Source organism: Dermacentor albipictus, chromosome 1, assembly GCF_038994185.2.
Source record: "Dermacentor albipictus isolate Rhodes 1998 colony chromosome 1, USDA_Dalb.pri_finalv2, whole genome shotgun sequence".
Taxonomy (NCBI): Eukaryota; Metazoa; Arthropoda; class Arachnida; order Ixodida; family Ixodidae; genus Dermacentor; species Dermacentor albipictus.
In genome coordinates this window covers 384091649-384108031 of record NC_091821.1, presented here as the reverse complement: position 1 = coordinate 384108031, position 16383 = coordinate 384091649, and the positions used below count along the sequence as shown (strand labels likewise).

The 16383-nt window shown below is 46.0% G+C and overlaps 1 protein-coding gene across 1 annotated transcript in view; it reads left to right on the top strand.

The window, feature by feature from the left end:
* The first annotated feature begins 1103 nt into the window (after window positions 1–1103).
* Window positions 1104–16383, top strand: part of LOC135902434 (probable RNA-binding protein 19) — a 74593-nt gene continuing 59313 nt past the window's right edge. The window contains exons 1-8 of the mRNA XM_065432494.2: window positions 1104–1420; window positions 1515–1600; window positions 1690–1763; window positions 4152–4318; window positions 7962–8032; window positions 8976–9049; window positions 11704–11819; window positions 15681–15788. Of these exons, the coding sequence (XP_065288566.1) occupies window positions 1372–1420; window positions 1515–1600; window positions 1690–1763; window positions 4152–4318; window positions 7962–8032; window positions 8976–9049; window positions 11704–11819; window positions 15681–15788 (745 nt within the window). The 5' untranslated portion in view covers window positions 1104–1371. The remainder of the gene's footprint in view (window positions 1421–1514; window positions 1601–1689; window positions 1764–4151; window positions 4319–7961; window positions 8033–8975; window positions 9050–11703; window positions 11820–15680; window positions 15789–16383) is intronic.

The following is a 16383-nucleotide window of genomic DNA, read 5'->3' as shown; positions in this document are numbered from 1 at the left end:
TTCGTATTCGTGCGCTGTCGTTGATCAGCGCCGCATAGCGGCAACCTACTGTACTAAGGCGCACCAACGGCTCCCATTGTTAGGCCACGGGCCATCCCCTCTAATAAAAGTTTCAATCAATCAATCAATCAATCAATCAATCAATCAATCAATCAATCAATCAATCAATCAATCAATCAATCAATCAATCAATCAATCCCTTTGGGGAGCGAGCGATCGCACTGGCATTGAAAAAATAGAGAAGTCGTTGCATCATCACTCGATTGATCTTGCGATGGTCAGTTACGCGAAATAGGGGATATGTTAACGAAGAAAACGGCATTAATGACAATAAGAAGTAAAAGGAGGAAAGTACTACAGTTGTGTATTACAACGTACACTGCATGCATGTATATAGTTCATGCATAGTTACGACGTCATCTTCCTGTTTTTCTGCAGCGCCGTTACTTTGAAAAACAAAGCACGCGTTTTAATTGGCGAAAGTGACCTACAACACGACACAAATGCATGTGAACATAAAGCGTGGTCACGCACATTGTTCATGCATCCTCATTACTTGCAACTTTTTTCCCGCTTTCATTCGATTGCGAATTCTCAGAATAAAGTATAAGCGTCCCGCATCCCGCGTCCTGACCTTACTTCCACCACTTGGAATACTATGGTCCCTAGGTCCCCAGAATCGATGCCCAGAATAGCCATAAGCCAATATTCTAGGGACCATAACAATACTCCCGTGTCTTGTGGTAACTAGACTGCGTGCAATACCGCTTTAGGCAATTGTCTCACAATTAAAACAACAAAAATGTCTCGTTCGTTAACTTCTTGGTTGACTACATACGTCTCCTATGTAAAAAATATAAAAGAAGTAGTACCGAAACCGAAATCTGGTCGCCCCCTACGCTTCCACGGCTCTCAAGATTTTAAGGTTGAGAGCAATAAAACGACAGGTAATAGTTACCTATTTAATCGGAAATGTATTATAGTAAAGGAGGTATTTAATATTTTTATCTGTCTCTTGCAAGCTGTCAAGACTATACCACATTTAGCAGATACACTGAACACTTCTCTCTCCATCATCATCATCATATTCTTTTATTATGTACTCGCACATGGCCGCTGCTAGAAGTTGCTGCATTTGTTGACAGTGGTGACATTTTAACTTCTACCGTTTTTTGCCGTATATCATCGTTCGGAAGCGCACACAGAGGTCCAGCGTAGCTAGGCAACGCCTGCTCCACAATCGCACCGTGTTGTCACTAACCTTTTGGGAGGTGACAACGAATGTCTTCGGTCTTTCTTTGTGCCAGTGTCTAGTGTTTTGAGCAGTCTCGTTGTCTACTTCGTAGCGTAAGAGACTGACCTGCTGGCGTAATGAAGGCAAACAGACCAGACGCCGGGAAAGGTCGTGGCGGCTGGGGCGGTAAATCACACATATTGCATTGCTACATCACTACGAAAAATTTGCTCAGCTTGAATACCTAACTAGTCCAATTGCTGTGCTATATTTACTACAGACCAGCGGCAGCAGAAAGGTGCGAGACCAGATCAGCCCGCTAATCGAAAAGTGTATGTTGGGAATATCGGCGCCGAAGCCAGAGAGGTAACGTATAATCATCCTTTTTTTTTTGCTGATGTGTTTTCAGACCTTGCATGAAACCGTCATCCGTAATTGTATTTGGTGTCACGCAGGCAGACATTCGCCGGGTTTTCGAAAAGTACACAGTGGAGAACGTGAACATGCGATTCGAAGGAGAAAGGAAGGCGTGAGTTTAACTTGCGTTGCATCAAATCTTATTGCAATATGTCATGTGCTACGGCCAAAGCCTCACTTTGCTGGCGCTGGCTGACGATGTAAAACAGTCGGTTTAAATTCTTTGAAAGGACCATAGGGCCACCAAGGTAACACGTGAACGGCAAAATTCGAATAAAATTTTATAATAACATGAAACCTAAGTACGACATTTGAGATCACAATGTGAATGAAAAGCCATGAATGCAGGTCACACAAAAACATGCCGCGGAATATTTTCACCCTTACACATTTTAGTAAATAAGTCTAAGGCACCAAAAGTCGGATCCCTTGCATTTCAGCAGCCGCTACATTATCAGTACAACAGTAAGGTACAACATGCCTGATCAGCAAACATAAGCAGGTGTGAGTAAGAAAATGGCAAATTGCTTAAACACACATCAACATGGAGACATGCTCACCAAACCACCATCCCGCTAACCCTTTGAGAGTGCAAACTGGTGCATGTCGCAAACAAGGAACATGTGACAAGGAAGGCCAAGTGGCTGAGTTAGTTTTTTTCGTCGACATGGGCATTGCTTGCATTTTGAGAGCATGAAGCCCCATGCCACTAACCTGGGGATAGAGGCTCATGGTATGGGTTATTGCATCAGCAAGGCCAATTTGAGGTTGAGAGAGAGAGAGAGAGCAAATGATAAATGAAGGGCAGGGAGGTTAAGTAGGACTGAGCCTGGTTGGCTACCCTACACTGGGGAAAGGAGAGGGAAATATTATAAGAAGTGGAACCACAAAGTAGGTTTATGTATAAATAGGTGCAGGTACGTACCCAGGATATTTTTGGGGGGGGCAACCCAAGCTAACTTTTCTACCCAAATGAGGGGGGGGGTACCTTTACTAGTACAAATGTAAATAATGCCCACCATTCGCCATAAAGACGCGTAAACCCGCAAAAGGGAAGTTAAAGGATCCTTATCTCACAGGTATGCCTGTGAGATACACCTCTCCTTTACTTGGCAAACAAAAAACCACACCAAATGGACTTGCGCAGGAAGAACACTGCCAAGAACAAGTAAACAAGCGAAAGTGTAAAATAAAGATTCCTAGTTGCGTTTTTCGAATTAGCCCTGGGAAAATTATAGAGAAATTTATATTTGCAGAACAATCACCGTTTTTTTTTATCCTTTGTTTTCTGCTCTACCAAGTTAAGTGCCAAAACAGATTTGTATTGTTATTTAAAAATTTGTGTAACAATGTGTGGCCGCCAGTCCCACACAACCGTGTAGAGCGCAGGGCGTTGCGGTTCTACATGTACTGCGCCCACCACGAAAGGTTAGAAAAACACTCACATATAAGCACAGCAGAGAGGTGGCTGCGTCAGGCGGCTCAACTGATAACTGTAAAAGCGTAATTAAAAACACAGAATTGTTCTTCACTTCCGGCGGCGTTTTCTCTGCTTTCTTTTTAAATAAAAAAGATATTGATCCATTAATATTTTCACAAGCAACGGTTAAATTTGTTAATTTTCGCTTTTCCTTCCTGTTTGGCTGTTTGCCTTGGGTCTCTCCCATAGTAGATAGCTTAATTTCTCAATTCCTTGTGACTCTTGTTTCCAGTTGCCAATTTTAGTGGTGTACAATTATGGAAGATACCAGATGAGGTAAGGGGTGACAGTTGTATTGCTTATGGGTTTAAGGGTTATTGCAGGACTTGATGACGGACGCTGTTTTGCATTATTTTAATTTGCACCATGTCTAACCCATATTGCAGGTATATGGTTCCGAGGATCTGCCAGCGTTGCGGCAAGCTGTCGCTCAAGGAAATAATGAAGCAAAATTAAATGCAAGTGGCGTTTTCTCCGGCCACAATTCGTTCCATGAGCATACAGATCAGCTGACTATGAACTGAATCCCTTTTCTGGTCCTTGGATCATTCAAAACAAAGAAGGTTGAACTAATGGACCAACAGCGATGCGCAAGACTGTTGAATAGCTGGTGACAACTTAATGCATCTCAAGTTAATCGCGCGGGCACCGAAATGGTGAAAAAACTGCCCTTCACATCCCAGTAGATGCCGATAACAACCACTATCCAAAATGAGAGAAAAATGCAGCAGAATGTTGACCGCCGAGTAGCTGTCAAGTCTCATGATTGATTTGGCGGCGCTTTAGGAATGTGTGTGAGGAGTGGTGATGTGGGGCGGGGAGGAGGGAGTGGGGGTATGTAGCTTAATTTTGGGACGGGGGCGCAGCCCCCTTCCTAGGTACATGCCAGCATTGGTGCCTTTGAATAGGAGTGTCAGTGACTGCTTCTTGTTTGCCTATTAATTATGACATCTAGTGGTCATGTACATTATGTGATAGCTATAGCTAAAATGTTCCTCTGCTTACATTTTTTTTTTGTAGGCACTGCTTTGTCATCTTTTCTACTGAATCAGAAGCAGAAGAGGCCCTGTGCGGGTCATTTATGCTTAACAATCATCCCATTGCTGTCAAGAGTCCTAGCACCAGACCTGAGCCTGTTGGGTTCAGCTCGCAGCCTTCAACAGGAGCTTCTCGAGACCATCGTGAAGGTAATAATGACTTGGTGCAACAATAAACCTTATGCGAATATGTAGGGGGTTTTATCTACAGCAAGGCTTATACAGGTTTGGCGGTGATGCCAATGGAAGTACTTCTGGTGCTGCCATTGCTGGATTACATGCAGGCCTGCCCACCCATTCAACTTCATCTCTATGCTGTGCTTTGTTTTGGTGCTTGCACTGAAAATGTGTGTGGGTTGGAATTCTGAGCCTGGCCAAAGCCTAGCGCTAAAGGCAGTGGGATTGGTCCAATCCGACACTACATTTCAACAGACCTGCGTAGTCTTACTCGGCAAGCCTACAGCATAGGCCTGCCCTGGGTCAAGCCCCATAAAGTACGCTACTGGCGAGGATGTACGGAAGCTTCTCCATGAAATGACATTGCAGCAAATTACAATGCACTATTAAAGAAAGAAATATTTCATAATAGCATATTGATGTCAGTTCTTGTGCAAAAGCAGTAGGATTGCCATCATGTGAGTCATGATTCAAGTTCATAGCTTCTGCGTCATGTATCTAGCTGTAGGCAATTTCTTTTCACTACTTGCGTTTCTTGGCAAGTGTGCTTTTGGCATATTCGCCTGCTTAGATTTTCCTAAACCTCGGCATATTCAACTCTGAGAAGATTATTATTTGACTAGTAATTACTTGTTACACGTCTCGTGGCCGATATGATTTGGCATCAGCCATATGGCTGCTGTACTATCCCTTTAAGGATTCTTTTATTCATTCCTGGAAATGGTCCATTTTCAGTTGACTGCAACTACGCAGCACTCTAGTGTTGTCAACGCAGAGGGACATATATGTATTTGTGCGTGCCTCCACTCCATGTGTACATATTGTGAAGGCAGCTGGCAAACAGCCAATTCTGGGTATAGTCCATGGTTGGCGTGCATATCGTGTGCACAGTGCAGTCCTCTGTTAAAGGGAACATGTGAGCATGAGGCGCAAGTGAACATCTTGCTATAAGCAGTGCTAGTTTCCCTTTACGCATACTTAACACTACATTGAGACTGCTTCCATGTGCACCCTCAGCTTGAGTGCCCTGAAGGCATGACTTGCTGCTTAGCATGTTCCCTCTGACTATGCTGTACATTAATCATGAATAGTCTGTGGCTTCCACTAGCCTTGGGAAGATAATCACCATGTTGACTTTGCATGCAGCTCGACATTGAGAGGTGTTTAGCATTGGTCACCTACATGAACACACATATTCCCAGATAAATGGCTGCAAGGAATGTCTGTTTAAACTGTGATGGCACTTACGTGGCGATGTTTTCTGTGAATGGCATTTGTCTGTCAGTGCCTCAGTGAACAATAGTTATGCCTTCAGTGAAATGCGAAAACACCTGTGTACTTAGATTTAGATGCACGTTAAAGAACCCCAGGTAGTCGAAATTTCTGGAGTCCCCCACTACGGCGTGCCTCATAATCAGAAAGTGGTTTTGGCACGTAAAATCCCATAATTTTTTTTAAACATTGTGAGCAGCATTTCCCAAAGTGCAAAACAGTGAGAGTGATAGCTAAAGCTGGTGCTGGAGTGCAGTCTCCTATAATTTGTCCTCACTCTTTTTCTTCATTTCACCTGATTCTGTTGAAATGATGCACTGTGCCATTGGTTAACCTACTTCTTTGTTGAAGGTCCTTTGGTTTTTCACCACTGGAGTTTTTTTTTTTCTGTAGAAATGACCTTTTTCCTCATATCCTGTTAAAAATGTAGTAGGTTATCTTGCGGAAATGTGCGCAGTTGTCATATCTTGCGAGGCACTGTTGCCAGTTTGTGTGACAAGCAGAGGATTGAAGTACTACTTGTGCTGCCAAACCTATTGGTGTGGCCTAGTGGTACAGGCAATGCCATTCTTGCCTGCATGGCCTCAGGTTTAAATGTTGTGGTTGCCAGGGCAGTTCATGATGCGTATAGAAAGGCACTTTAGAAGAGACTGCTATGACATACAAAGCATCTGTGGGAGCTGTTGGTACTAATGGTGCCAGCATGTTGTGCCGTCATGCCAAAGCAGACATGTGATTGGTTGTGGCACTCACTCTATTAAAACTTTAAAAGATAGCAATGGTTGACTGCCACTGGAAAAGTGGCCGGTTAAGGGTGCATGATTGAGCCTAGACTTCAGCATTCTGCAAGTTTTCTTTGGTGTGGAAAATGAAGATGCTAACTGTGTTGTTATGGCTGATGCAAATTTGTAGCTGGATGTTGCCAGTGCAATGTGCCAAGGCAGTGAGTGAGACTGAGTGGAGTGTACTGAGCAGTAGTACAGCACCTGGCGCTGTATTTAATAACAGTCCAGTTCATTTTCTATTGTTTCTGTTCTTCCTCACTGGCTTGGACATAGCCATACTGCTGTTTTCACAGGGGTTGGCCAAATAATACGATAGATTCTAAGAAAAGAATGAATAATGTATTATTATGAAGCAACGCCCCAACTATGTATACAAATAGCTTTCAGTATGCATGAGGACTGCATGTGCTGCAGAGTGTGAGGGTGTGACAGACACTGTGGCATAGGCTCATTTGAAGATTAACAATATAGAATAGCCTTGGGCACACCTTCGGTAAATGTCATGCTATTTAGGTGTGATCACAGTAAAGTTATCAGAGGTATGCATGAGTGATGTCAGCGTTAATATTCATTGCACTGTTTTTCACATGTGAGTATGTCAGGGACTGAGGGGTCGCAGTGGAGCACCACAACAAGAGGACCAGTGTAGTAGGCTTCTATAGTGAAACCGCATGTGCCGTGTTTGCACATCGAGCATGTGCTGCCCATCTTTATTTTTCTCACCTTTTGCAGCCGGCACCAAGGCGCCAGCTGAGAGCGCTGACCTTAGTGTCCCCGTGTTGTAATGTCGGTAGGCACTACAGGGTGCCCTGCCTAGATGGAATGACAAAATGGCAAGTTAGTGTAACTGCGTTACAAAAGAGTCCATGGTCAGTCGAAGTAGTCAACGTGAAGGGCGTTGAGTCCTTGCTGAAGAGCTCAGGTGGGCGAAACTGGGCACTATGTAAGGGGCGAGGGACTCAATGAGCAGGTACTGTTGCGAGGAACGCACCAAACCGATGAGATGATGGTTGACACATGCATCTTTCGACAGAGGAACAGTGAAGTTTGTGAGGTGTATGGTGCGTTGACAGTGTCTCTGCATGCGTAGACTCTATACTGTGAGCCAATAATGTAGAAAATGTGTGCTTTAACTGCACCACTCAACTTCAGCTAACAAAGAGCTGAGCATGGCTTCTCACCTGCTTTTCTCATGGCTGATAGAATGCGTTTCCTCCATCCATGAACTAGCACTGAGACTCATGGGTCAATTGCTGAAGGAGCACACTTATAAGCATCTTTGTTTTTGACACCTTTCGCGCACTTCATGCAGCGGTGAATAAGGGTTAGTGAGGGGAAACAAAGTAAATAACGCAGTGAGAGTGCAACTGCAGTCATTTCACAATGTCGGGCAAGAAACCCCGAGGTGCAAAAAACGTTTCAAAAGGCATTTTGCAAAAAGTTTTGGTCTCTAGTAAGGGCAGTGCCTAAGTCTGTGTCTATTGCGCCCTATGTGTCTATTGTGCCCTACCTGTAGTGTGTGCTACCAGTATATTGACTGGCCCCTGATTTCTTTTTAGGTTCCAAGGACAGCAGCACTGACAAGTCAAAGGAAGCGTTCCTTGCAAACTTGCCAAACCATATTGAGGAGGTTCGTTTAATTCATTTTAATTGCCAATTAGTACCGACTTCATTATATCGAGGTTCAACTGTATATATCATGCTCAACTGTATTTTTAATCAAGTCTTTGTGAAAGCCAATCCAGAAAGTTTAAGGCCAATCACAACAAAATCTTGTAATGTGTAAAAAAAAAAAAACTAATTTCTGATTGTGTTGATACAGAGCCGTGTCTGTAAAATTTTACATTTGAAGTAAGAGTGGATGCATTGTGATAAGCTAGCAGATTGGGCGTGTTTTATAATGAAACTAGAAGAGAAAAAGTCACCCTCTGCCGTTAAGGCTTGCAGGAAGTGAAGTGTGACTGAAAACATGTGGCTCTTTGGCATGACCTCTGTGACTGCACAGCTAGCAGAGCACATTAAAAATCTGAGGCACGTGCTGGGTTTTATATCGTATCCACTAACCACCAGGTGTATATGTAATAATCAGGCTCATGTAATAGCCATACCTTCATGTTTGATTGACAAGTCTGGAAAGCGATGTTTTGATTTTAGGTAGAACAGGCTAAAACCCCAACTTTTGGCGATGACAAATGCGACCCTCCTGTGAAGCGAGCATCAGGCCCAGCCAAAAAATGTTTTAAACCATCCCAATATTCCTAGTTTTCTGTGATGTGTGTGTGCTGGTGTCATATTGTGCTACACAAACCTGTATACTACTAGTTGCATTTATTGGAAGAATGTACCTTTTTGCAAAAAAAAAGAGTTTGGCTGTAGAAAACTAAACGTGCACAAAATATTGAAAACACCACAAAATATTGACAAAGGGTGTTACATTAATCTATAATATATTAGCTATCAGTGAAACTGTGATTGCTCACATTTTGGTGTTGCGTATCTGTTTCAATTTATTTATGTTTTCATGGAATCCTGCTTCAGTAATGATGTGATGGTATGTCTTATCATACTTACAGGAACACATCCTCCAACTCTTTGAGAGGTTTGGACCTGAGAAAGTGGTGCTTAAGAAGCCAGATAACAAGAAGCCGTAAGTGATATTTCTTTCACAGGTCACGAAGGTTTTGTCATAGTTTGGTATGGCAACAGCAGCTGTGAGGTGCACTTGTGGGGAGACGGCTGCACGGTGACAGGGCATGCTGCAGAAAGGTGTGATCACGTACCGTTGTGCATGTCCATAAAGCATTTTAATCAGCCATTCACTTGCATGGAACTTGAATTTGCCTGCACCACTGAGTGCCATAGCACGGACGTCGGTGTGTCAGTGCCTAGACTGAAGCAGGCCTAGACAGCTACCATCATAGCTTGTCGCATTGTTTTCTGCAGCAGTGAAGGGAATGCTGCACGTATTGCGTCATCCTGTGCTGACTGGCACTTGTAGCTTCATACTGCTCCAAAAGAGTCATTTTTTTACCTAAATTCACCATTGCTGCACCACTTTATAGTTTCAGCAGTATGAAAATGGGAAAGCTATCACACAATAAGATAAAAAACGTGGCACCACTGCCAGTGGTGTTGCCAGAGATTTCGTTTGAGGGTGAGGGTGGGGCACACGTTGCAGCTGGGCCTCCTCCTTAAAGGGGCCCGAACCAACCCTCAGGTTTCTGGGCGGTATGAATGAAGTGAAGCCAGCCACACTTTCATGTGCACTCTGCCCCCGCGGCTGATAGCGTCGCCCGCGCTGGGATGACACTATCAGGAAAAGTGCCGGCAGTGGGGAGTGAATGCTTTGTCTGCCTCTCGCTCCAACGCGTCACTGAAACACGAGATTGCACAACCTCCAATACTGAACACACCGTAAGACAGCTTACATGGTGGCACACTGTCTCGGCACACCCACTGTTTGTATATGCGGCAGATTACCTCTAAAGAAGGGTGTACGGCTGCATGTGTGCTCAGCCGCACTTACAGCCATGCAAAGCCAGAACTGAGATGAGCGCCAACTTGCCCCACACTTTGCTCCCCTCTTGCACGCTTGATAGCATTACCGCGAGCTTCTGTCCCCTTCTTTTCCTTTGCTTGCACGGGAAGGCGGCACTCCTGTAGCCACCATCTTTCTTCTCTCACCCTCGCACACTTTCACTCGCACCTAAAGCACACAGTGCTCGGGGCACGATAGGATCCAAATAGGCATTTGGACTTTATACGGAACATGATGCGGCTCCACTTTGGGGGTCACTCTTGTGGTGCTGCACGAAATTTGAGAGGTGTATTTGCAAAGAGCCGCTTGTAATTCACTCGTTTGCCCGGCTGCATCTGCATAAGTTTCCATTTATTGTGATGGCATTCCTTTACGGCGACAGTGAAATTTTGTTATATTGAAATAGCATACAAACACACTTCATTATAATAAAGTTCTAAATACATGGTGTTCTAAGGACAAGAGGTTGTGAAAAGTTATACTTATTATATTGAGAATTTCGTTATATTGAAGTTCGTTATGTCAAGGTTTAACTGTATATTCTGCTCCACAAGCTCTTCCAGCTCTCCCACCCCTGAAAGTGGCTACAGCTGCTGGACAATTTGGAGTGTAAGGGCGCATAACTATGATTACGGTTAAATACGCAATAGCCTAACCGGTGCATACCACTACCCATTGATGTACCCAGCACCAAAGTGGCCTGTCTCCCCCATTGAGACGCAAAGTGTCTGACAATAATGGCGCATTCCATTGGGGTTTGTTCCTAACAAGGTGTGAGGCATTAATTGTTTTTACTTCTGGAGCTGAGTTTTTTTTCATTTCCCTGCCTCACGTCACCTTCCCTTACATCTGCTTTCGAAAATTGATGCTTCAGGCAACTGTGATGCGATGTCAATGAAGTGAAGTGCTAAAAGCAGCAGTGCCTCATGGGGCAGGTTTAGTGGTTCCCAGCGGAGTGCATCAGCCTATATTTATGTCCTATGCAGGACAAAGGCCCCTCCCTGCGGTCTCAAATTACCCCTGTCCTGTGCCAACTGATTGCAACTTGTGCCTGCAAATTTTCTAATTTCATTAGCCCACCTAGTTTTCTGCCGTCCTTGACTGCGCTTCCCTTCTATTGGCATCCTTTCTATAACTCTAATGGTCCACTGTTTCTCTATCTTGCGTATTACACGGCCTGCCCAGCTACATTTTTTTCTCTTAATGTCAATTAGAATATCGGCTATCCCCGTTTGCTCTCTGTTCCACACCGCTCTTTTCCTGTCTCTTAACGTCAGGCCTAACATTTTTCGCTCCATCGCTCCTTGCGGTGTCCTTAACTCGTTCTTGGGCTTCTTAGTCTCCAAGTTTCTGCCTCATATGTTAGCACCAGTAGAATGCAGTGCTTTTACACCTTTCTTTTCAGTGATATTGGTAAGCTCCCAGTCAGGATCTGGGAGTGTATAAAGCTGTCTCAAACTGACCCAACTTTTGACATTATTTTAATCTAGCACTGAGGTGTCGGAAGGCAAGCAAAAGATGTGTGGTGTAGCCAAAACTGTTCCAAAAGCAGCAGCACAGTGAAATGTCAGCCTGAGAAGCCTTGCTGGCAGCATCTTGTAATAGTAGTATGAGCTTTTATTAGCCCAAATTGTTTCTATGTATAATAAAAATGTTTTATCACTGGAGCCTGCAGTATCTGTTGTTTGCTCGCTAGTATAATGTTCTATTTTTTTTCCCGTGGCTGCTGTGTCACTTATGCTTTGCATTGACATTTAAAACAGGTTTGCATTCCTGACATTGCGAGACCAGCAGGCAGTTGCAGATGCCATCAATGAAATGAATAACTATGTTTTTCTGGGAAAGAAGATCAGTGTCATGGTCTCCGGTCAAAGGGGCGGTAAGTGTGCATTTGAAAATATGTGTGTCACATTGAAATGCTTTCTACTGCAATATCTGTTACTGGCTATTTACACTAGAGGAGAACAGGTTTGTAACACTGAAGCTGTCGTAATTTAGTTTAACCAAAAAGAGAGGGCTAGCTTTATGGGCGTGTTGGCTTGTCAGCAGCTTGTTTATTTGATGGCCATTCTTTTTTTTTGGAAACTGATCATTCAGACTTAGTATCCGGCCATGGCAAATGTGTGCATTAGTAAGCAGCATCAAATGCTGATTTAAGGTGTGGGGTCTGATACGGGATATCTCACACCGTACTCTTGGGACAAAGGAACGACAACACAGTAGTGCAAACAATCACAAGGGCATTTATTGCACCTTTCATACATCAATGCCTGCTAGCCGAGTTGCTATCCACAAAACATGCCGATGGGCGCGCGACAAATCTAGAAGTCCGACTTACCGCGACCGGAAGCGAGCGAATATGTTCGCCCCATGCTGGATCCCAACGCCTGGTCGTTCGTGTGTATAGTCACGCGAATCGTGGCGCGTTCGAAGGCGGCCACGCGAGGCGGTCTCGCAGATGCATCGGTCACCGCGCGCGCGCGGAATGTCCGCGCTGTTCGGCGACCCGCCGGGGAAGAGCGTTGCTGCACGTGCGGCACGCTTCCTGTCTCGAACCCAAGAGAGCGCGCCTTGCATCTCCCGCCGAGGGTAACCCCGCAGCCGCGCAACACTAGCGCCATCTCTCGGACTGCGCCTGTACCACTCGGACCGCCGCGTGTGCGGTGAAGCCGCACTACAGGAGACGCGCTATGCGGGAAAAACATCAGGGGAGGCGCGAGGGTCGCGCATCCCCACATCCCCCCAACCTTAAATCACTACATATTCCGGCGAAACATGTCACACGGTCTAACATCAACGCGCGCTTCGCGACAAGGTAGTACATGTAACAGTGGCCGCGCCGAAGAAATGTCCACACGCTGTCCATAGCATGCGAGCCGACATTGTCCTTGGGTGCACCGCTGGCGTCCGCCGGTCACAGCAGCGGCTTTGCAGCCTCGACGGCACGATCCCAAGCCAGGACTCCGGAGACGACGACGCAGTAGTCGGTACGAGCAAGCGTCGCTCGTGCCGACGCGCCCTGCTGGGAAGAGCCGCCGTAGCTGTCGGTGACCGCCGGCTCTTTTGTCCGCCGCCGAGGGTTGTGAGCTGGATGCAGGAGGCCGCCGAAGTCACTGCGCCGAACTGGCCACAGCATCACCATCGCCCGGGGTGGCTCGATCGTAGTCCGGGGCAGCAGCGCAAACGATGTGCAGGTGACGGCAAACCAGGGGTGACTCCAATCACACTGCGTAAACTGAACACACTCGGCAAACACTAAAGTAGTGCAAGGGAGAAAAAGTCTGCATGCGCATCGCCCACGTGGTACAATGTTCAACTCGGTTAGCAAAAGATCGGGCAGCTACTCAGATGCTAGGTTCACGTGAACGAAGCTCGCTTCCTTGAGTCGAACGAGTAATTTCAATTCGTGCGAGGCTAAATTGAATGAGGGAAGCAAATTGCAACACCTCAACGCCACGGTCCACCAGGTTGTGTCCCTCTACATGCGACAGGCAGCTTCGTAAAGCCTTAGGCCTAAAGCATCGCTACTGTGACAACAACCGGCATCCAACAAACGACACCCAAAATGGGCGCAAAACAGGCAGCCGCGAGGAGACGTCAGCTCTGTGAGGTGGTCCTACTCCGCTCGGTGCACACAGCATCCGAGTTGACGGCGCCCACCGTCCCAGACGGTGTCGGAGCGCCCGGTGCCAGGCCGCAATACCAGTCAGCCCGTAGTGGCACCCGTGGCCCGCGGCCACCCGGCTCCCAGAGCCACGACTTCATCAGAGTCAAAGAGATAGGAGAAGCTATTTACATAGAAAATTCGGACCACCCACGAGGCTTCCGTACTCGCTCGCTTCAGGCTTGGCAATGCTCCGCGGGCGCCGAGCCTCGTTTCCCAGGATGCAGACCACGTGGCTCTCGTACCAACGAATGCCATTAAAAAAAACACTTGCGAAAAGGCTTAGCATGTTGACATGTTCAAACACACTACAGCCACCGTCACCTCGCTCAAGAAAGCATGCCGCCGACGCTAGCGATCAAAATTCACGCTAGGCCTACGCTTCGGTTGAAACAAAGGTCTCGAACGAAGCAAAACTGTTAAAACTATCGTCCGATGCCCCAAGAGTCCCACGTTGGGCAGCCAGATGCGGGGTCTGATGTGGGGATATCTCACACCGTACTCTTGGGACAAAGGAACGACAACACAGTAGTGCAAACAATCACAAGGGCATTTATTGCACCTTTCATACATCAATGCCTGCTAGCCGAGTTGCTATCCACAAAACATGCCGATGGGCGCGCGACAAATCTAGAAGTCCGACTTACCGCGACCGGAAGCGAGCGAATATGTTCGCCCCATGCTGGATCCCAACGCCTGGTCGTTCGCGTGTATAGTCACGCGAATCGTGGCGCGTTCGAAGGCGGCCACGCGAGGCGGTCTCGCAGATGCATCGGTCACCGCGCGCGCGCGGAATGTCCGCGCTGTTCGGCGACCCGCCGGGGAAGAGCGTTGCTGCACGTGCGGCACGCTTCCTGTCTCGAACCCAAGAGAGCGCGCCTTGCATCTCCCGCCGAGGGTAACCCCGCAGCCGCGCAACACTAGCGCCATCTCTCGGACTGCGCCTGTACCACTCGGACCGCCGCGTGTGCGGCGAAGCCGCACTACAGGAGACGCGCTATGCGGGAAAAACATCAGGGGAGGCGCGAGGGTCGCGCATCCCCACAAAGGCCAACTGCAACAAAATTTCTTTTTGGACAATTTTTTAAAATATGAGTATAAAATTAAACAATACAGCTCAGACCACTTATAATGTAATTGCTTATTGTGCAGGATTGGGCATAATACATTCTTTTGTGACTCCCATTTGTCTTCCCATAGAACTCAATATTTATTTTATTTATTTATTCATGACGTACTGCAGGATGTGAGGCCCAAGCAAGAGTGGAATACAAAAATATATGTTAGATTCCAACATCCAAATTCAAGCAAAACGAGCCGTAGGAAATAACTCTTAACAATACTAATATGAACTAAACAACATGGTCACTTGTAAGGTCAGTACAATCCACACAGTCAGCTGGCAAAGAGTTCCAATCAGTGGTCGTCTGTGGAAAGAAAGAATGCTGAAATAAATTAGTCTTAGCAAAGTACGGGGCAAGAGAAAGGTGGTGGGAAGGTCAGGTTTGTCTAGCTGTTGATAGTGATATGTACAGTGAGGAATTCAATCCAAGTTTCTGGTTAATTAACAAATATAAAAATTTCGAACAAAAAAATTTGCGGCGGGACTGAAGGGTTGGGATTAAATTTGATTGCATTAGTTCTGAGACAAAAATGGTTCGACTGTACCACGAAAAAATGAAATGGATGGCTTTCCTTTGGATTTTCTCAAGTGCTTTTAGGTTAGTGGTAGTATGCAGGTCCCAGACAATTCGCCCATATTCTAGTTTAGTCCTTAGAAAGGTTTCGTATGGATGTGCTCTTCTTTGGTAGCACTTGGGTATGACCTGTGAAGACCTGTGTGACATTAGTATAGGGAGAGTTAGGTCATGCTTCACATTTCTGCGACGTGAGTTTGTGGCAGTTGAACTGCAGAGTGACAAGTTCTCCTTTGCTCTTTCTTTGTGCAATGCCGAAGGAACCAAGAAGAAAAAGGGTATGGGACTTAGTGCTAAGCCTAAAACTTCAAAGGTTTTTTCTGTTGCCCCTGAAACTGAGAACTGCCTCTTCCTTGCTGCCCTCTTCTTTGTGTCTCAGGTTCGTCAGCTCAGCCAAACAGGGATATGCAGCAGAACAACACTAATTCTTCTCATGAAAGCAGTAACATAGAGGAGTCATGGGACAACATGCCATCATCTGCACCAAGTAAGGTCTTAGGCACTTTGTTGTTTGTTTGATTCCTTCTTTTTGCACGATAACATTACTGAAAAAAAAAAGCAAACTACAGTGAAATCTTGATATGATGAATCATGTGGGACCGCCGAAAGTTGTTGGTTATTCTGTAAGGTTGTTATAGTGAAAGCACCAAAATGAACCATTCCGCCCATTGACCCATCAGTTCATAAGTTGCTACCATTTGAGCTATCTGCAAAAATGTCGCTATTGGCTCTCGGCCAGCGCTCTTGCTATTTTCCATAGATTCCACCACCATGCACCACTGTATAACAAGAGTGATGCGCGCATAGCAGATGCTGGTGCTGAGAAAGCTGCTGACGAAAAGGAAGCTCCATGTCGCTTCCAAAGTGCAATTTTCTTGCTTGTTTTCACATTCCTTGTTGTGGGCACCACAACTGTTTCACTCGAGGTGGACACCTGAACTATTCCAAAGCCCAAGCGCACGTAAACAACACTGTTCGGGAAGTGTAAAGTGCGACCGTGTCGCATCCCTGCTAGTTTGGAGGTTACATCACACGGTTACATTTCTCCACATGCGTAGCTAGTACGGCTGCAGAAAGAAGTG